The sequence below is a fragment of the Nomascus leucogenys genome, chromosome 15, assembly GCF_006542625.1.
Source record: "Nomascus leucogenys isolate Asia chromosome 15, Asia_NLE_v1, whole genome shotgun sequence".
Taxonomy (NCBI): domain Eukaryota; kingdom Metazoa; phylum Chordata; class Mammalia; order Primates; family Hylobatidae; genus Nomascus; species Nomascus leucogenys.
Genome location: NC_044395.1, coordinates 57,803,277 through 57,824,323, shown reverse-complemented (window position 1 = coordinate 57,824,323; position 21,047 = coordinate 57,803,277). Strand labels below are relative to the sequence as shown.

General features: G+C 45.1%; 1 protein-coding gene across 1 annotated transcript in view; it reads right to left on the bottom strand.

Moving 5' to 3' along the window:
- The window catches only part of TENM4 (teneurin transmembrane protein 4), a 416,745-nt gene that overhangs the window by 207,405 nt on the left and 188,293 nt on the right, over positions 1-21,047 (bottom strand). Inside the window, exons 5-6 of the mRNA XM_030828936.1 lie at positions 20,843-20,941; positions 19,390-19,625 (exon numbers count right to left, since the gene is read on the bottom strand). Coding sequence (XP_030684796.1) covers positions 19,390-19,625; positions 20,843-20,941 — 335 coding nt within the window. The remainder of the gene's footprint in view (positions 1-19,389; positions 19,626-20,842; positions 20,942-21,047) is intronic.

The window sequence follows — 21,047 nt, the reverse complement described above, 5'->3', positions numbered from 1 at the left end:
GAGATAGGAAGTACTAAGGCCAAATTAGAACCCAGATCTAAAAACAGATCTGACTGGTTCCAAAGCCCAGGTTCCCCTCCTGGCACATCACACTGGTGATGAGTTACAATGCCTGAAAACTACATTACAATTTTTAAAACGATTTTAAGGCAAAGATTTCACTGACAGCATAGCTAGATTTGCTCTTTTGAGATAGTTTGTTAAGAGGCTTTTTTCTCAGGGACAAAGCATGGGCCCCCATCCTTTCACATCCTGACTGCCTGACCAGCGACTGATCCCCACAAACAAAAACCACGTAGATGCCAGTAAGCAACTTGCCACAGGTACAGTCAGTCTGCGTTTGGGTCTTTCTATAAAAGCACTCAGAGCTTGTTGAGTTACTGGTTTTGCGACTTTGGGCAAAGTACTTAGCCTGTCTGAATATCAGTTTCTTCACCTGTAAAATGAAGCTGATAATATGTACCTCAAAGGATTGAACGAGATAATGTAATTTGCTTAGAACTATGCCTGGCACATACCAGGAATTGAGTAAATGGCAGTTGTAGCATCACTGTCATTTTGCTATGCTGATTTCCCTAATTCCTATATCTACTGAAAACTTCAAGCCAGCTCTGTGATATCACCTTTTCTTCTTTCTATATGTTCCCCATTAGTTCCCTTCCATGCCAGTTGCCAGTTTCTTTAAATTGAGGGCCCTCACCTGCTCCCAATAGCTGACAGACTTTGGGAATGGGAACTAGAGATATTTGTCCAATAGATGAAACATCTTTTAAAAGCATAATTGCTATAAAACAGCCTGTCAGGATCCCACTGGTGACTACGTGGGGGTAATTTTTAATCAAGTAAATATACTGCTTTTCCTCCTGTCTCTGGATAAACTTGACTGCAACAATCAGGGCTACTGTCTCTCACTCCCAAATTAAGTGTTTTCTGGAGAATGGATTCTAGCACAGTTAATCATTTCTCTGTGCCACGCAGAGTTATAGGGAAGGAGGCCTTTCAGCAAGGATTCACGGGCACTGCTCAACGTTTCTGTAAATCATGGTGGAGTTGGTCCCGAGCCAGAAGATCAGGTGCAGTCAGCCACAGAGGCAGGGGACAGGTGAGCCCACCACCAATACAGAGGAGGAATGTCACCTTAACCGGAGGGCACTGAAAACTGGTGACAAAGCAAGTGGTAGGGGAACTGGAACTGAAACCTAATTTGTACAGAATAAACTGCTATTATTGCAGTAATAGAACAAGAAAGCTGTGTTTTCTGGGCACCTTTCCCCTGGGGGGCTCTACTAAGACCTCTTCCATATATAACTAATTTAGGAGTTGGCCACCTCCCACCAACTTTGGGACTCACCTCAGCCCAGTTATCTGACCTCTCACACTGCCAGACCTCCCACACTGTGCTGGTTCCCAAGTCAAGAAAATGGCAGTGAAGGGCAGTGATTGTGAGCACAGCCTCTGGAGCCAGAGAGACCTGTGTTCCTTCTCTGGTTCTGATGTGAACAGTTACATGACGACTTTACTCTTTTGAGCCTCTGTTTCCCCACCTATAAGACGGTGATAATAATACCTAGCTTTGAGAGTTGTGGAGATTAAAAGAAGTGACATGTTTTATGAGCTCCTCACGGAGCTTGGTATTTACTGACATGAACTACCAGATGGGAGCTCTCTTTGTTGGCATCAACGTCATCTTGTGTATCAAGGTTTTCACTGAAAAATGAAGTGAGGACATATCAAGACCTGGGGAGTGAGAAGCCTGAGTTTTGTGTTAGGGGACATTGCTATGACTGACATCTCAGGTCCCGGGTACCTACAAACCCACTCACCGCCCAGAGGAAGAAACTCAGGCTTGATTAGCACCTTTGTGTCAGGGCCTGGGACTGAGCTAAGCCCAGTTCTTCAGACTTCTAATTCAAAGCTCTTCCCATGAAGTGACCCTGTTATTACATTAATCACAACAGAAAATCATGTCCAGAGCAAGACAGCCATCCTCATTGCTTGTTCTTCCATCAGGCACTGCCTCCCAGGTGAAGGGAACCATCTCCTTGGGTCTAAGGTAAGGGGAATGAAACCACAGCACAGGCCATGTCAGACCATCAAGAAGCCCTCCCTTTAGGGCAGGGATTATTCCGGTCATCTCCCCCCACCAGAACCTGGTCCAAAGGGGTGAAGAAGAAAGCAGGGAAAGGAAGGAGACAGAGTGAGGATTATTATTAAAGAAATAACAGCTCCTACTTATTAAAATTTTACCTTGTGCATGATATAATGCTGGAGGATTCACATTTATTATGTCATTCAAACTCACAACTCTGTAAGTTGGATAGTATTAGTACCTCCATTTTATAGATTAGGTGCCTCAAAACAGAGATAAGTAGTAGATATTACTACTTTAATTTTCTATCTCTAGAAAACTGAGGATCCAGAATTGTCTCCAATTGTACCATTCAACATAGCAGTGCCAAGATCCAAAAGCAGATTCCAGTGATGCCAGACACGAAGTTCTTGTCACACTGTCATCAAGGAAGCATAGGACAGCCTTCCATTTCATCCTGATCAGGATAAAAATGCAGCTTTTGTCAAATCACTATCAACAGGGCAAGCATTCAAGGAAGCGGCTCCACACAGAAGGGGTGCTTAAACCTAGTACGACGCCCACCATCTGCCCTTCATATTCAGGCCTCACTAGTGATGCAGTGATTACTGAACCCAAAGGATCTCCTGCCTGTTCAAACAGCTCTGCTGGTGTAAGGAGTCAGCATTGCCCTTTGGGTGGTACAACACGCCACCGCCAGGTCTGGGATGGTGCCTGTTATTTCCTGAGTGTGCCATCATCGCATTCCTTTCTTTGTGGCCCTTGTGTCCATGATGACACCATTCCCAATGCTATCTGAAGTGTCTATATAAAGGTGTTCCAACTTGCAAAGGACCAGCCTCTCACCTGAGACGCATCATCCCCTCCCTCACCTGTGTTAACGATCAAATGAGGCAGGAAAGAGAAATGTGTGTTTAGTTGGTGCTTGGAAGCTCACACAAGGAGAAGGTGCTTGTTGCTACACTCCATTTCCATAGCTACTAGAAAATGTACCGCTACTTGGCTGTATAGAGCAACCCTCCCGTCTTCTGATTTTCTTAGGCGCGCCAGCCACGAAACTGATTTTTTTCATGATCAAAGTCAATTAGGAGGTGGTCCCCACTGTACCTCAAATGGAGTTTTAATTTGTGTATGTATTATTAGGAGAGGCCTTTTCCCTTTGGATCATTCACTTCAGCAAGAGGAATGAGGGCAGACAGCTTAACGTGGAGCCTGCCACCCAGATTTGTAACTTGGGATAATGTTTCTTTATAATGAGAAACATTTTGAAATAGCACTTTAAAATCACACAGAACAGAGTGTTTGATGTCCCTCCTTTACTCCCTACAGCTTCCCATTCTCCAGTCCCATGGGTATTTTCCAGCCCTTGGGGACCATATCGTATTTTCCTGCCCCCCTGCCTTTATCTGTGCACAGAGCAAGGCACTCATATGTGAGTTACCTCTACTTCTTCTTTGATTACACACAGACCCTTGGTTTGGTTTAGTCTTTGACTACAACTAACAAGTTTAGGGCAGTAAGGAATTCCAGGGACCATGATGATGATAATGTTAACAGCCATAGTCATTACTGGGAAGCTATACTGTACCAAGCACTGTGCTGAGTGTTTTAGAAAGAATATCATTTAATCCTCACAAAGCCCAGTGAGGTAAGTATTGTTATCACTCTCATTTGTAAGATGAGGAAACTGAGGCTAAAAGAGGTCTATCAACTTGTCCCACGTTACCTTCTAATTAGAGGTAGAGACCAAATTCAGATCTGAGTGAAGTCCAGATGGAACCTGCCCCTAACCACTATATTACACTGCTTTTCTGATTAGGTATCAAGCTGTGAAAATGTCAAAAACGGAAAACAAAAACAAAAACAAAAAAACCAACATTGCCAATCTCATTGTTATATGGACCTGCCTTTTAACTCAAATTTCATTGTCAATATTTTCCTGAGAATAGACACTTGACATGGTATCTCTTCAGAACAGAAAGGATGTTAAAAGAGCATTTTAAATGTGTGTTAAACACAATATTCGATGGTCTACGTTACTTCTGCCTGCTCAGGAGTCTCACTTTGTGTGGATTTCTCTGTCTCTTGAGCCTGCCTTTCCCATCTAGCCTCCATGCCTTTGCTGATACGATGCCTTCTGCTCGAACAGTCACCACCTTCTCTATTAAGAAAAAATTCCCCCATCCTTCAAGATATACTTCAAATATTGCCTCTTCTGTGAGGATTTCCACCATCACTCCCAGCCAAAAGTGGCCACTGCCCCCAGCCCTGGGCCCTTATCATTATTTCTGCCCCTCTCCCATAAACACTGCCCTCATGGTATGCATACCTGTGCTTCCTGTCCCTTGCTGCTTTCTCTACCAGGCTTAGTACCCAGTGGAACAGATCTGTAGAGAGACAGTAAGGCTCCCAGCTCTGGCCCTTACCAGCAGTGCATCAACAGGGAAGTCACTTAACCAACCTGACTCTTGGTTTTTTCATCTGTGGAAATGGAAATAATAGAAAACCATCTCCCAGGCTCTTGTAAGAATCAAATTTAATGAGGATTCTTTTTTTTTTTTTTTTTTTTAAAGACGGAGTCTTGCTCTGTCGCCCAGGCTGGAGTGCAGTGGCACGATCTCGGCTCACTGCAAGCTCCGCCTCCCCGGTTCACGCCATTCTCCTGCCTCAGCTTCTCCGAGTAGCTGGGACTACAGGCGCCCGCCACTGCGCCCAGCTAATTTTTTGTATTTTTAGTAGAGACGGGGTTTCACCGTGGTCTCGATCTCCTGACCTCGTGATCCACCTGCCTCGGCCTCCCAAAGTGCTGGGATTACAGGCGTGAGCCACCGCGCCCAGCCGAGGATTCTTTAGAATTTAGAATTTAGAGATTATAAAGTATATTAAAATATAAGGCATTATTATTATATTGCTTAATAGTTAATGAATGAAAGAAAGAACACCCAAATGTCCTAATGTAATACAGTCTGTGTTTAATACACAGACTGGTACAAAGATTTATATGTGGAACCACCCACACAGTCTCAGACCTCAACAATTAGGTGTATGTATAGTGCTATTTAATAGACTTACTGCACTACAGAAAAGTCAGAAGACACAAACAAGGTGGAAAATAATAATTTTCAGCTTCTAGGTAAAGAAAAACGCTAATTATCCTAAAATTTTCATTTAAAGCTGTGTTACCCTCCTACTCCATCGCCTCTCAAATCCCCTTTTGGCAAACACAGCTGGAATCAAGTGTGTACTTATATACAGTGCCACACACAGGCTGAGACACACGCAGGGGTCTGACGAATATGTCTTCCTACTCAATTCTACAGATAATCTGAGTGGTAAAATTTGAGACAATGTGATGAAATGGAGGCCACACTACAATTAATGATACTGGCATTTTTTCTTTCCCACTGGAGGCTGTGAACAAAATCTAACTCTGGGCTCAAGGGCATGATCAATCTAGCTGCCTGCCGCATGCCAGCAGGAAGGGCTTTCTCCAAAGTGAAATGTTACGCCAGTGACAATCTACTCATGCTGGAGGAAGCCTGGAGAACAGCGGAATCAGATACTACAAGGTGCTGTTGCTCAATAAGCAATAGGTTTTGAGGTCTCCTGACATTCATAACCTGGCCTCCTGTTGGCTCCAGTCCTGAAGCACTTTGGGTGCAAATCGCTGCCCCAGTCAATGCACATGTGCATGGCAGTGCTGGCACAGCACACGGGGCAGGACAGATGGATGGATGGATGTTCATTTTTCCTTCATAAGAAAATAAGTTAGTATCTTTCTTTTTTTTTTTTTTTTCTTTTTTTGAGACAGAGTCTCACTCTGTTGCCCAGGCTCACTGCAATCTCTGCCTCCCAGGCTCCAGTGATTCTCTTGCCTCAGCCTCTCGAGTAGTTGAGATTACACGCGTGTGCCACCATGCCCAGCTGATTTTTGTATTTTTAGTAGAGACAGGGTTTCAACATGTTGGCCAGGCTATTCTCAAACTCCTGGCCTTGAGTGATCTGCCCAGCTTGGCCTCCCAAAATGCTAGGATTACAAGCGTGAGCCACTGTGCCCAGCCTAGTTTCTTTCTTTAGCAAGGAGCTACTTGCATCCTCTCAGTAGTTCAGAAGGGTGAAAGCCTCCCCTAAATGCCCCCCAGCATATGAGAAGGGTAGAGCAAACAATGAGGAGAGGATGGGCTCTGGGTGTGAGTCCTGTCTCTTTCTCTCACTAGAGATCTGGCTTTGGACATATCATTTAACCTTCATGGCCTCAGTTTCTCATCTATGGAAATGGAAATAAAAACAGCCTGGTGCCTCTGTTTGCACTTAACAAATACTTACTGGATAAGTAAGACTGTTGAGAATATTAAATGAGGAAATACATGTAACACTCAGAATAGCACCTGCCTGGCACAAGGCAAACGCTAGATTTGTGCGTGCTGCCATATTTGTGTGTGCTGTTACATCAGCTTAGGCTTTGCAGGGAGTGGCTGGGAGCAGGAGCAAAGGCACGCTGCAGACAGAAGGGCAACGTGGCCCTCGTTTGCTCTGAGCCTCAGGTATGGGGCACAGGGACATGAGAGGAGGGCTTTTAGAGGCAGGACGATCTGCACAGGGTTTATAGTCGGAAAACTGGATTTCTAGGTCTAGCTCTACTACTTACCAGCCATTCCAGCCGAACAAGTTATTTGACTGCAGCAGGCCTCAGTTTCCACATCTGGGGCTTGCAGGACAAGGAAATGCAGTTAATAATTATAGAAAGTGCATTGACTGCTGGAGAGAAAAATTGAAAGGCCTTACATAAAGGCATGGTATTTATTCTGTATTTGCCTAGTGGAGCCTCTCTTCTAAGGGGAAAGGCAGCCAATGTCTACCAGCACTTGTGATTTCTGTAGTTTTATACTGAAAGTCTTCAGTAAAACAGAATGAAAGTACAGATTGAGGCCCACAGATAGGTAAAATGCACAAATGGACACTTCAATGTGGACTCTTCTGACACAGGTGCAGAAATATCCAACATTCCTGTCTACTATCCTCTGTCTTTGTTTAGGCTGTTCGGTCTTCCAGAAAGCCATTCTGATCTTCTCTTTCAATATCTTACTTGATTTATAAGCTCAATGCTTTGTAATTTTTCCTGATCCTCCCAGTTAGAATGAATTGCTGTCTCCTTTGGAATCCCACAGGGATAGGTTCAAACTCCAGGAATACACCTTTAACATCTGCCTAGAATTGCCATCAGCTCCTTACACATCTGGCTGTCCACGGAAGTATGGATGGCTCAGAGGCAGCGACGCTAGCTTATCTGGCTTTATATGGATGGCTCAGAGGCAGCGACGCTAGCTTATCTGGCTTTGTCTGCTCCTCACAGCCTGCACATAGTCCAAAAGACAGGCTCAGTGAATGCTCCCCACCAGTTTAAACCTGAATTTGGGGAAGCTCCTTCTGCTTAATCACCTGAAATCCCTGCATCCAGGGATGGCTCTTGGCTGCTAAACCTGAAAGCGTTTAAAATCTCCAGGTAATTCAGCTGCTGGGAAGCTGCGTTTACTCCACGCCTACTATGGGTCATCCACTGGACTTGGCCCTTTGCAGATGTTCTCTTGCTTAATGCTCAAAACACCACTTAGATACTAATTGACATTTTACCAATGAGGAAATCAACATACAGAGAGGTTTAAAAACGTGTCTGAGCTGCGTTTGGAATGCAGGTCTTACTCGGCCCAGTCTGTGCTTTTGCTCCGAGACCATATTGCTGTCTTTAGAAGGATGAAGCTGTTTAGTTCTGGTTTTGTTGTTTTACTGATAGGAAGAAGCACTGAGTGGAAGGAGAAATACTGTGGTTTTTTTCAGCCCTCTCTCTTCCTCTCACTGCTCCCTTCTTCCTTACACCCTGCTCTTCCTCCCTGCCATGAAAAGAGGCTGAGCTCTGCTCCTGCCTTGTCCCCTAAGCCTGGCAGACTTAAGTGTAGCCCCTTCCTAACTTCTCCTCCACAAGTGCTAGGTATTTACTCAGTGCAAGAATAGCCATCAGCGGGGCTGTTTTCTCTTTCTCTCTGCACTTAAGTGCAATTAAGTTATGTTATTTCACAGTAATTAGTCTGGAATACAAATGGGACTTGGGGAAAATTCCTTTCCAAGAAGGCTAAAAATCTATAAAATCAACTCCTTTTCCATACTCCATGGGCAATGTTGTAGAAGGAGCACCCAGAGATGCAGCTGGGGCTCCTTCCTGACCAACCATGGCTGTGCTGCCTCCTCAGGGGCTTTAAATTGCCCCCAGGGCCTCCAAGCCCTGGGAGAGTATGTTTCTGCAGCCGCTGCTGTTATTATTAAAAATGAATATATGGGCCGGGAGCGGTGGCTCACGCCTGTAATCCCAGCACTTTGGGAGGCCGAGGCGGGCCGATCACAAGGTCAGGAGATTGAGACCATCCTGGCTAACATGGTGAAACCCCGTCTCTACTAAAAATACAAAAGATTAGCCAGGCGTGGTGGTGGGCGCCTGTAGTCCCAGCTACTCAGGAGGCTGAGGCAGGAGAATGGCACGAGCCCAGGAGGCGGAGCTTGCCGTGAGCCCAGATCACGCCACTGCACTCCAGCCTGGGCGACAGAGCAAGACGCCGTCTCAAAAAAAAACAAAAAAAAAAAAAAAATATATATATGTTATATATATATATATATAACGTTTATATATATATATATATATATATACACACGTGTATATATATACCGTGTGTGTATATATATATATATATATATATATATACGTGTGTGTATATATATATATATATACGTGTATATATATCTATATACGTGTATATATATATATACACACACATATATATATGAATGAGTAAATGTGAGTCCCTTCTTTTTGACACATTTCCAAACTCAGAAACTGCTTGGCCCTCAAACTCAACACATCTTGTTTGCCAGGGGGAAGGGGCAGGCGGATTTCATTTATGAGTGGCTCTTACTATTAAGAACTAGGTGCCTGAGAATCATTTCATCTCTGTAGCAGCCTCTTATCTACATTCATGGGTCAGGAAACTGAGGTTTGGGGAGAGTACACTTCTTGCTTGGAGTCATAAGTAGTTAGGTGCAGATGAGTAGTTAGGGCAAAGCCAGCCTGTGCCCCGTGCCGGCTATGTTTCAGCAGCCGCCTCTGGCTTTGTCTCCTCTGGTTTTCCCTCCGCATAGTTTCGAGCAGCCATTTTTCACTCACTGATATACACTTTCCACCTTTGATCTCTGTGAGAACTTGGAACCTCTATTCTTTCCTTTTTCTTTCTCCCCTCGCCATGCTTTGCAACGTCTCTTGGGTTCTGATCTTGACATCCTGCCCTCCTTTCTCTCCTTGAACAAACTTTTGCTGGACACATGTAAAATCATGCCAGACCTGGCACAAGAAGCTGTGGCTATGATACTAAGTGTGATGGAAATTTTTTCGACCCTCATGGAGCACATAATCTAATGGTGGGGACAGATATTAAATGATCCATGTCACAGTCATTCAGCAGCAACTGTGAGGAGCACCACGAGCACCATAAAGGGATAGAACTGGGTTCCTGGCTCAGTGGGAGAGGCTCACAGATGCTTCCCTGAAGTAGCGACACTTGAGCTAAGCTCTTGAAAAGAACTGATTGGTAGAAGTGGGGTAGGGGGTGATGGGCAGCTCTCTCCAGGAATCCTTCAGCCTCTTTGGGTCTCAGAGCCACTTGTGACCCTGCTGCCACCTCCCACCAATTAAACTGGCAGACCCAAGATCAGACAGAAAGTTTTCTTCTGGCAGGACTGTGGGGAAATTGGATACCTGGATGGGAGCCCTGAAGTTCAGTCCTATCCTTCTGAAGAGGATCTAGCAGTGAGTAACAGAGCTATTCACGCCTTATGACCCAGGAATCCTGCTCTGGGGAATACACCCTTTCCAAAATAATCCAAATAAGAAATAAGAAAACAGAGCAGAGGCACAAAGATGTTCACAGAAGTGCTACTTATAATGCCAAAGAACTGGAAACAGCTGGAATACAATGATACAGTAATGGCACAAATATAATGGCTTTTACACTTGGCGAGAATGAGAATTGTGTCAGTACTTGAAAATGTTTGCATGAAAAAAATGGCCTGTGAAAAAGGCAGAAGGACATAAAGCTGTTTATCCACACTGACTACGCTGAGGCTGTGGCTGCTGTTGTTATTAAAAATGAATATTTGAGTAAATGTGGGTCCTTTCTTTTTGACACATTCCCAAACTCAGAAACTATGAGCCATGATATGGAGGTCAAGGATAACACACAGAAAACCGCAGAATGTTTCTGTTGTTTGCCCAGTATCTTGAATTCTGGATGATATCTTAAAAAATTTCTCAACAACACTGAAATATCTCAGAGTTTGGAGATTATTTTAGGTAATACCTGATTTTAAAGCCAGTAAACAAATCACTTCTTTACTATATTTCTCAAAAACAGTGCCTGAAACTACAGAGAGAGAGAATAGATATATGAGGGATTGCCAGAGGCTGAGAATGAGATGGGGGTTGACTTCAAAGGGGTGTGAGGGAACTTTTGGGGGTGATGGAATGGTTACGTGTTTTGACTGCGGTGGTGATCATGTAACTCTACCAGTTTGTCAAAATTCATCCAGTAGTACACTTAAAACGTGTTAATTTTCTGTATGTACATTATATCTCAATAAATCTGATACGAAGGAAGTGGCCTGGGCCTGGTGGCTGAGCGGGTGCAAAGGTAAGGGACAATGCCTGAGCAGTGGCTGGAGTTTCAATCCTAGTTAGGTCCCTGAGAGCACAGTCAGAGCCCTGCACATGGCTAGGGAAAGGAATTATGACACAGGGGAAGACCGATGTCATCCTGCTGCCCTCCACACTCGCTCTCTATCCTTTTTCACCCTGCTCTGTGCCCTGGGAGGCTGGTCTACATGGCCTGGATCAGTGGTTCCCTTGAGCTCTGACTTCTGGTTGGGTTCCACCACCAGGAGGAGGTTGTCAGGTGGGAAGAGAGTGAGGTGGAGATTTCCGTTCTCCGGCTCCCTCACCGCCATGCCTCTACTGAAGACCACACATCCATGTCGAGCAGCACTCTCAGCTGGCTACCTTCTCCAGGTTCTAGTAACCACTCCTTCCCCCCTTGCCCCTTCATGCCCCTTCATGGTATCCTAGAACCATTATCCAGGGGGTAGTACCATTCCTTGACACACTGCCCTCGCTTTTGTACCTAGCTTCTTAAACTCTCCTCAAATTAAAAGCAAATGAATGATCAAATGACAAACCCCATAACCCACTGCCTGAATACTTCCATTGCCAGGAAGGGCACTGTCAAACTCTTCTATCATGAGGAGGCTCTGCAAACTGGAAAACGTTCATTTTCTTCCCTCTTCAGCCCTGCAGAGTGAGTTGGTCCCTTCTCCCTTCGTCAGCATTTCAGACAACTGCAGAGAGCCATGCTGGTCTCCTAAGTCTTCCTTTTGGGGATCTGGAAGATATCTGTCTGTGGCCTGTTATAATGAGAACAATCTATATATATCTTGCTATTAGCAATTCCCACAGAGCAGCATGAAGGAATCAATCTTGGAGAGAGAAGGCGTTAATGCAAGATCCTGTATCTTTATCACTTTTTCTTCCTTCTAAAAGACCAAGTTCAATCATCTCCATTTCCCATTCTTTGGGCTATAAAGTTAAATCTATGGCTCCTGTCCAAAAGGCCTGATGTGAAGTCAAAGAGAAAGGAGGGAAAATGAGCCTTATTGCACACAAATAACACCCAGGCCCAAGTGTAATAGGCTCATGCTAATGAGGCAACAGCATCTGAGATCCTGATATTGTATGAGCTGAGCCAGATGGAAATGACTAGGGGTTGGGGGGTGGACACATTCACCCTGGCCTCTATCTGTAATTCTTTCTCTACACATCTCACGTCCATTTCACCTGTATCTGAGCCCCAGAACATAAAAAACACAGTTCTGCCACCCCATGCTGCTCTGCTGCCTAGAGTACCCTTGGCAGACTTAACCATCTTGCAAGGCCTCTTATTCAACCAAGTCTTAATTGAGCACAGGTACCTTGTGCCAGGCTTCGTGCTAGGGATTGAGTATGTGAAAGCAGAGAGTAAGACAACAGGAGATGGGGGAATGAACCTCCATTTAAAAGAAGGGAAGTCTAATATGTCTTCTAACTGAATTGCTGCCATACTGAAGTCCAGTTTGTATGACGAAATGTCAGAGATATTGACAGTCTATACCATTCTACGCAAATTGCACTTAATGCTCAAGTTCACCTCTATCACCAGTTCCTGGATAGCCTCAAGAACTGCATGACCCAGGGTCTTCCAGACCAAGAACTGCAATATTATTCCAACAAGCAAAGCTCTCTAATAGCTGCCTTTTGAAGAGCAGCAATTAAGTATTAAGCTTAGCAACATTCTCACTTATAAATTAATCACCACTTCAAGCAAGGGTTCTGATTTTTTTTTTGTACTCCACAGTCAGTCCTTCTTGTGGAGTTGGAAAATGCAAATGCAACCTAATTTAAGAAAGTATCCCTCATTGCTATTACACAAATTGGAATGTTCCACTGTGGTTATCCAGAAGATGCAGAAGCCCACATCTGAGACTCCACCCTTTATGTCCTGGTGCAATTTCCTAGAGATATAGAAATATAGACTAGGAAGGACCTTACAGGAAAATCCACTCCTGCCACACTGCGGATGAGGTCCAAGGAGGGGTAACAACCATCTCCTAAGGCGACCAGCAAGGGACATCTCCTTTATCACATGCTCTGTGTTTTTCAACATCATCTCATTTAACCTGCACAACAGCCTTATGAAAGTAATACTATTATTCCTCCCACTTTGTAGATGAGGAAACCAAGGATCAAATGGCTAAACAGCTGGAGAGTGGCAGCGCTGAGATTTCTGCGGAGTTGGTCAGGCTCCAAATCCCGTCTTCTTTCCTGATGAGAACCCCACGCTGCCTTAGAGAAATCACAGAAAATGGCGCCACTGCCCTGCAGGGCAGACCTGGACCTGATGATACAGCAATCAGCAACCAGTGTCCTCTCAGGTCTTCATTTAAATATAAAGCCGCTCCTCGTTTTAGATTTATTAACAAGCCTTTTTCGTCTCCTATTCCAAAGGCCTACCTGGTAAGACAGGTGCTTGAAGAATCCTCAAGCTACTAATCTGAGGCTCTTCTGCAGCACGCAGTGTCTGCGTTTTACATACAGATTTGGAACACAAGGGAAGCTGTCAGTTTTATCTGCATAGAAGCAACAGTTAGTGAATCACAAATCAAGTTTTGTCCTAGTGAGAGAAATGACACGAGCTGCTTTGCAGGTGACGATTCTTCTTGTGGCTGCATTGCTGGAACAGTAAGACATCCCTACAAATGTTTTCTGACAGGTCCCCCTGGTTGTTCTGTCGGCTGCCCTTGTGACTAACACAGGCCAGGAAGCCTGTTGGTGCTGCAGTGAGACAAGCCAGGTCCAAGTTCTCACTCAGGAGTAACTAATACTCTGTTACGTGAGATGCTAATAATTCTAATAATACTTTTAACAATAGTAGTATCTAACTTTTATTGAGTACTCTGTGTCAGGGAGTGAGCTAGGTACTTCTTGTAAATTATCTTACAGAAATTTCACCCCAACCCTGTGAAGTAACACCACTATTATAATCCTCATTTTACAGATAGGGCAACTGAGGCAGAGAGAGGTTGTGTAAACTCGCCAAATGTCACAAAGCTTGGAAGCAGCAGTGCTGAGATTTAAAAGCAGGCAGCCCAATTTCAGAACCTGTGCTCTCAACCATTATGCTGCTCTTGGTTCCCTCTCCTATAAAATGGGCCAATCATTCCAGCCACTTCCATAAGGAAAGTGAAAACCAAGGTTCAGAGAGGTTAAGCAAACTGCCCAAGTTTACACCATCAGCAAGTGATACAGCCAGGGTCTGAAGTGAGATCTTTAGATTCTACATTGTCTGTTCGAGCCCAGGGCCTATATAGCATAATTGGCTGAAAGCATGGCCTTTGAAATCCCAAGTCTTGGTTGCATCCCAGCTATGTCATATACTGGCTATGTGACCCAGGCAAGTTGCAAACTTCTCTGAGCTTTAGTTTCCTTGTCTAGAAAATAAAGAAAATCCTACTCATCCCACAGAATTGTGGTGAGGGTCCAGAGAAATGATACACGTAATGGGCCTGGCCCAATACTAGGCACATAGCAAAAATTCAAAAAGCCAAATATTAAGATGGGAAAATGACAGTATACGGTTAAAAGTGTGAGCTCAAAAGAGAAAATAATTCAAAAGCATCAGCTCAAGAGCTGGAGTGCCTGCGGTTGGGAGGATCACAGTCCTAACATTTACCATGCAACAGTGGGCAAGCTACTTAAGCTCATGGGGGCTCAGTGTCCTCATCTGGCAATTGCGAATAATAACTCCTGATTGTTAGGAGATTTCAGTGAGGAAACACAAGCAACATGCTCAGAACAGAAAGGGGCACGTGGACAGCATACAATCAAAACTAACTGCTCTTTACGAATGATAAACAGCGGCCAAATGTGATTTTTACTACTCTACATCACATCTTTTTTGCTAAACGTGTTTTAAAAACAATTAAATGCTATACAATAAAGCATTTAATTGCTCAACAATTGGCAGTACAAGCTTCAGGGTCTGACCTAAAACTAGCGTTGCCCCTTTCGACATTATCTCATGTAACCTGCACAACAGCCCCCATTGTGTTCTGCGAACAGATTTCTCCAGAAAAGAAAAGACCCGGTATTCAAATGGAGACTAACAAGGACCTGAGAACTGTACTAGGAAGAATTGGTGAATAAAGCACTATAAACTCATCCTCAGTGGCTGTCTTTCTGAATTGGCGCCTTTGGAGACAAAAATACACATTTTCTCTCTGAAGAGATCCCACAGCTGTGTGAGGGTCCTCCCTGGATTCCCAGCTCAGGCCAGAGCAGCCAAGTAGCACTCCCAGGAGAGGAGGAGATGGCCCATGGGCAAGCCTCTGGCTTCCGCAGTCTCCGTGGGTGGTAAGTGCTGACTCCAATGGCTCTACTTTTTCATGAAAATACCTGTAAATGTATCTGTAATTGAAAGGTCACTGGTAGCACAAGTTTCTCAAGACACTTTCTAACTAATAAATGGAACATCAGCTGGGCGTGGTGCCTCATGCCTGTAATCCCAGCTTGTTGGGAGGCTGAGGCAGGAAGATCATTTGAGGCCAAGAGTTTATGACAGCTTGACCCCATCTCTACACACACACAAAAATTTAAAAAGTAGGCAGGTGCAGTGGGGCACAACTGTAGTCCTGGCTGCTCGGGAGGCTGAGGTGGAAGGATCACTTGAGCCCAGGAGTTCAAGGCTGCAGTGAGCTATGACTGTGCCAGTGCACTCCAGCTTGGGTGACAGAGTGAGACCCCCATCTCTAAACAAACAAACAAACAAACTAAACGTCAAATGAATCTGTCAGGATTACCAACCAGACATGACAGCCCTACGCAGATAACAGCAAAAGAAAAATTATTTTCCACCCTCTGTTTCTGCCTCCTGCTTTGCTGGTGAGGTGATGCAATTCTTATCTGGAATCTGATAGGATATAGAAAATAATTACAAATGAAAAGGTTATTCATAATTTTTAAATGAGTTAATTAGTAAACCCAGTCAGACTCACTCATTACAGTAATTAATAATTGATTATACTTGAAATTAAACACAATTTTTCATCAAAAATCTAATTAAATATCTGTGCTTTTGCCTGTTGATTAGATCGTTTGGTCTGCTGGAAAGGGTCTTTGTTAGGGATATTTGTGCTCGGCTGAGACAATTAATTTGATTTTTAATAATTGATAGTTCCTTCCAAGTTAGTAGTTACAGCCTGTAATTATGGCCAAGCAACAAGATGCTCATGCCTTGTCCTCAGCAGCTGCAGGAGAGCAAGCAATAAGGCTGCTACCCCCTAGCTTGTGAAGCAAGGATGGGATGGTCTGCACACCTGCAACGCATTCACCTGCGTTGGCTTACACCAAGCTCACAAGCATCCTTCTGAAATATGGGTTGTGCCTATTTTCTAGATGAGCAAATCAGAACTCAGAAAGAGAAATGACTTTCCCAAGGGTGAGCAGCTGCTGTGTGGTAGAGAAGGGCCTGGAATCCAGGGCTGTCATGGTGGGTCTAAGCTCTTCCCCAACACCTTGCTGACTCTCCAGGAAACAAAGGGAACGCCCCAGGCTTGCCTCTCTGGCTTGATCCTTGTATAGGAGCCCTAGCGTCCAGTCCAAGTATTTCGACACAGACACAATATTATCTGTGTAGAAATATCTGTGTTATTCTTGGCAAGGACACACTATCAGTGAACTGACCATTCCTGGCTTAAGACACAAATTCTTCAAAATTGACCTTTGATCCACCTCCTCTTCTCCACCTACGTTGTCAGTGTTGTAATTGAAGCCACCAGCTTTTCCTGACTAGTTGACTGCAATAGTTTCCCAACAGGTAAGCTTTTATTCTCTCCTTCCTCTACCCTTACCTTTCTAAAATAAAAGTCTGTGTCCTACCACTGCTTAAAATGGTTCAGTAGTTCCCCAATTGCCCACCCAATAAGGTCCTCAACTTGTCCTCCAAGCTGATCTTCACAATCTGATGAAACACTTCTGTATTAGCTCCAACGGTGCACCCCACACTCCTCAAATGCTTCAAACACAGAAAACATCTTTGCTACCACATCATCTTCTTTCAAGTCTTTGAAAGCTCCCTTGCTTTGAAATACCCTTTCTGTATGTCTACTTCTGGCTAACGCCTACTTGAAAATTCAGCTCAAACATCACCTTTCCCAGGAAGCCTTCCCTACTCCTCTTGGCTGGGGTTGGGTATTCCCACAGCCCCTGAGCTCTGTGTAAATCAATCACTGTTTCAGATTTGCCTGCTAACATAGCTATCTCTTCTTTTAAGCTATGAATACCTCAAGGGTAGTGACCACATATTTAACCCTAGCACTTAGCATAGAGCCTGGCTCAAAGCAGGTACTCCATATGGTTTGCCGAATGAAAAATAAAATTCACAAAATTGTGGATTTGAAGACTGTCAATGTTGGAAGGAAAATTAAAGGTTACCCAGTAAAAACCCGCAAGCAGCGCTTGAATCTTATTCTAAGTGGTCCCTGAGCTCTATCTGTATCCTTCCTTAGACAGGGAGCTTGCTACTTCCCACAGTTGCCCCTATCTTTAGATAGCTGAAGACTAATCATGTATTCTTATTAACTGGGAGAGAAAGAAGCCATGAGATGGAAAACAGGAGAGAGTTTGATTAATCATGTAAACATTTACTCTTTCTCACTGAATTAGACTATATGATATAAACCTTAAGACTTCAACACAAAACAAATGGATGTGTATATGCAGCAAACTACTCGAATTATGACTTATGACTGCCTGTCCAGAAGTCTACTCACTTATGAAAAATAATAATGTTAGTCAAAACCAAGAGCTGTGCCACTGGTTGGTGGTGACATAGTATTCGTGGTGCCAGAAGAAATCTTCATGCCAAGTAATGGTACTGGAACCATACAACCCTCACTGGTAACCCACTGTATATCAATGATGCACCTCACAGAACCTGGGTAGGCCTTGACCTCTCCCAGTTTGGCTGTTTCATTTATACAATGACCCATAGCAGGGATGGCAAATACTTGACACGTTATCAATATTCTCCATTTCTGTGACCATAACAGACATCACTAATCAATCACAGATAGTCTCTTACACTGAGCCTAAATATAGCCCCAGTATCTTCCTCAACACAGCATTCTAAACAATCAGAATTAGCAGCAACTAAACAATCAGACAGAAGAAGAGATAACATATGCATGCCACCCTGGCCTTGGAGCCATGAAATTATCTAAGCCAATATTCACAAGGGGAAAAGAGACCTGACATGCCAGAGGAGGCTTATTATAGCTTGAGATATTGAAGGGGACCTCCCTGTTTGTAGGACTATCATCTTCCTGATTACTTATTTTTATAAAATTCAAGAATCTTGAGTGGAATTGACCTTACAGCTTATGCCACTCAAACCTCATCCATGCTTGAACCACTTCTCTATCTCTTGAACACGTGATGGCCCATGTTGTATTAATCATTCTTAGTGACACCTCTTACTACTTCTCAAGACAGCCCCTGTTCAGCCACAATGACTTTGCTTGTTACCAAGTTCTTTTTCACAGTGGGCAGCACTCTGTCTTTTTTGGCCTCTGCCAATTAGTTCTATTTCTGTTTACTGGGCTTGTGCTGAAAAAGTCCCCTTTGCTTGCAGAATTATCTTAGAATTCCTTAGCATGGGTTCGAGGCCTTCTCAAGCTGGCCCAACCTACCTTAAGCCTTTGAATTACAGGAAAGGACCTCTAGGGTTAAGCCAACCTCCCTTCCAATGCCTTTACTAAGAGGCTGATTTAAATAGAGGCAGCAGACCCTACACAACACCCACAGGTATCTTTGGATTAATATCTTTCCTGGGAAAAGACCGAAGCAAGGGGTCAGTAGTAGGAAGCCAGACTGTGTTACAAATTCATCGGAAGACTGCATGGTGGGAGCCATCTGCTGTATCAAGGCAGAGGTCAGGAGGAGCTCCTTATATCTGCGTTTGCACCCGGGGTCAGGTGAGCACTGCTCCGTGTCTGTGCGCCCTCAGCCAGTGTTCTCTGCTCTCTGTGCTGGCTGGGACCTTCTGCTTCTCAGTCAGAATTTCCCTGGGTTCCTGACCATGGTTTAACTCTGGACCTTGGTTCCCACAATACCCTCAGACTGCCTTGCCAGACATCTACCTTCAGACGTGCTTTCCTGCCAGTTTCCCTCCAACCCCAGGGTGCTCCACCTCCTTCCTGCTCCTCACTGCAGCCACACAGTCCCAACAGGAGAGGCTACCTGCTGTTCAGCCTCTCCAATTTGTCATTTAGTTGTATTGACTCAATCCATGACACTTATGCCATAGATCCCCCTCTCAAAGGCTAGTCTTACAGAGCGCTCACGCCTTAATACCAGGCACTCAACACACAAAAGGACAGATGCCCAGCTTCCTTCCTGATATAAGTGCAGAGGGGTGGAGAGGAAGGAGAGGAGGGCCCTGAAGAGCTGCTCTTGCAGTGTCAGGGGTGCAGACTGTCCAGAACTCCAGGGCTGCTTGGCTCACACTGCGTGCTTTGCCTGCCATGCTAGTAAGGAGCCTTCAGTGCCCACACGTGTCTTGGTTGCTGCCCTCTGGGCCAAAGGGGAGCAAGGGAAGCTGGGTTGAAGAGGTGCTTACCCACAAAGTATGCCAGCAGGATGACCAGAGTGGCTGAGATGACGATGGCGCTCAGGGCTGCGCACTTCCAGTTACAGTACTTGGAGGGCTTCTTGAGGTTAAAGGCCGGCCGGGCGAAGGTGCTGCGGGGCAGGGGTCGGGGCGGAGGAGAGTACACTGTGCTGGACGTCAGTGGGTACCCTGGTGATGTGGTGCAGAAGAGCGGGGAGGTGCCTCCAGGCTTGAAGAGGAAGTGCCTGCAGATGGAGAGCAGCAAGAGGGTGTCAGGGGCTGCCCACAGACCAGGCACCCAGACAAACCTGGAGGCCAGAGGTGGCAGTAGAAGAAGCATGCAGAGGAGCCTGGATAGAGAGAGTCACCACAGAGACCTGGGAAAGGACAGGAACAAGGAGAGCCACGGACTAGACCACAGAACAGGGCACACAGAGACACGTTTCCACTGAACACGGATGGGACAGCCCTACCCATGGGAAAACCCACCCAAGGCAAGGCAGAAGGTGTTACCAACTCAACAGAAGGCTGGCACTGAGATCCTTTTCCTGGGAATGGATGGGGCTGGGATGCTGTCTCTTGGGGAATAAACTTCCTATTCTCTAAAATTATTACAGTAACTTGGAAAGTATCTAAAATCCTGTTGTGTCACCTGGAGATAATGAGACTTAAAATTGTTCTTCTCCCTCCAATGCTTCTGTTGCCGGTGTATCTCAACTGAGGATTGGAATACCCTTCTTTTTAAAGGGGGTTTTATTGGTGTTGAAGCCAAGAAACCACCACTAAGTTATGCCATGGCCAGGAGTCCCCTAGTGGCTGTCACACAGCCAATGGCAGCAAATGCCTTCAAAGCACTCTGTCCAGAAGCCAGACTGCTGCCTCCCAAGCCCAAGGTGAAAGCTGTGTGGGGGAACAGACAGGCAACTGCACCCTACAGCCTAGTCATGAGGGCAGCGGGTTATGGTCAAAGCGCATGGTTGTGACCAAACTAGGTGTCAGGAGCTCCTCCACAGCTTGGCTTTAACCATGGCCATGGGAGGACTTGCACACAGCCTGGGAAATGGAGTGCGTTGGTTGCACTGTATCCCCCAGAAGTCTTAGGGTAAACCCACCCCTATGGGGGTACAAAGTGCCTCAGGTCACAGAATACACACTCAGGGCCAGAGTCCATACAATACAGGGCCTGTGCTGCATTAAAAATGCTATGTGAGATGGTTTTTGGAATGGCAACGGCAGCCGATGAGATGCCAAGAGCTGCATATTAACAAGACTGCTGTTAATATGCCGGGGGACAAGGTATTCCAAGGATAAACTGTTGCAAGTTGAACATGGACTTGGGGATGAGCATGCCACATGGATCACCTCCCCCAGGAGATCCCAGGGAAAGGTCTCAGGGTCTGCATGCAAGTGCAGGAGCCACAAGGAGAGCACACACAGAGAGGAGAATGGGGATGTCACCTACCCGTCACCGTAAGCCCCATCATGGCGGGAGGCGCCGAGAATGTCCATCTCAATGAGGTTGTCCTGCAATGTCCCTAGGAATGGCTGCTTGCCTAGGTTTCTACGCACACATGGAGACATGAATGAAGCAATGAGTCATGCATTGATGAAGGGGGATAGTAGAGAAACACACAAAGTGGCTGTTTGGTGCAGCTGTGTGTGTGTGA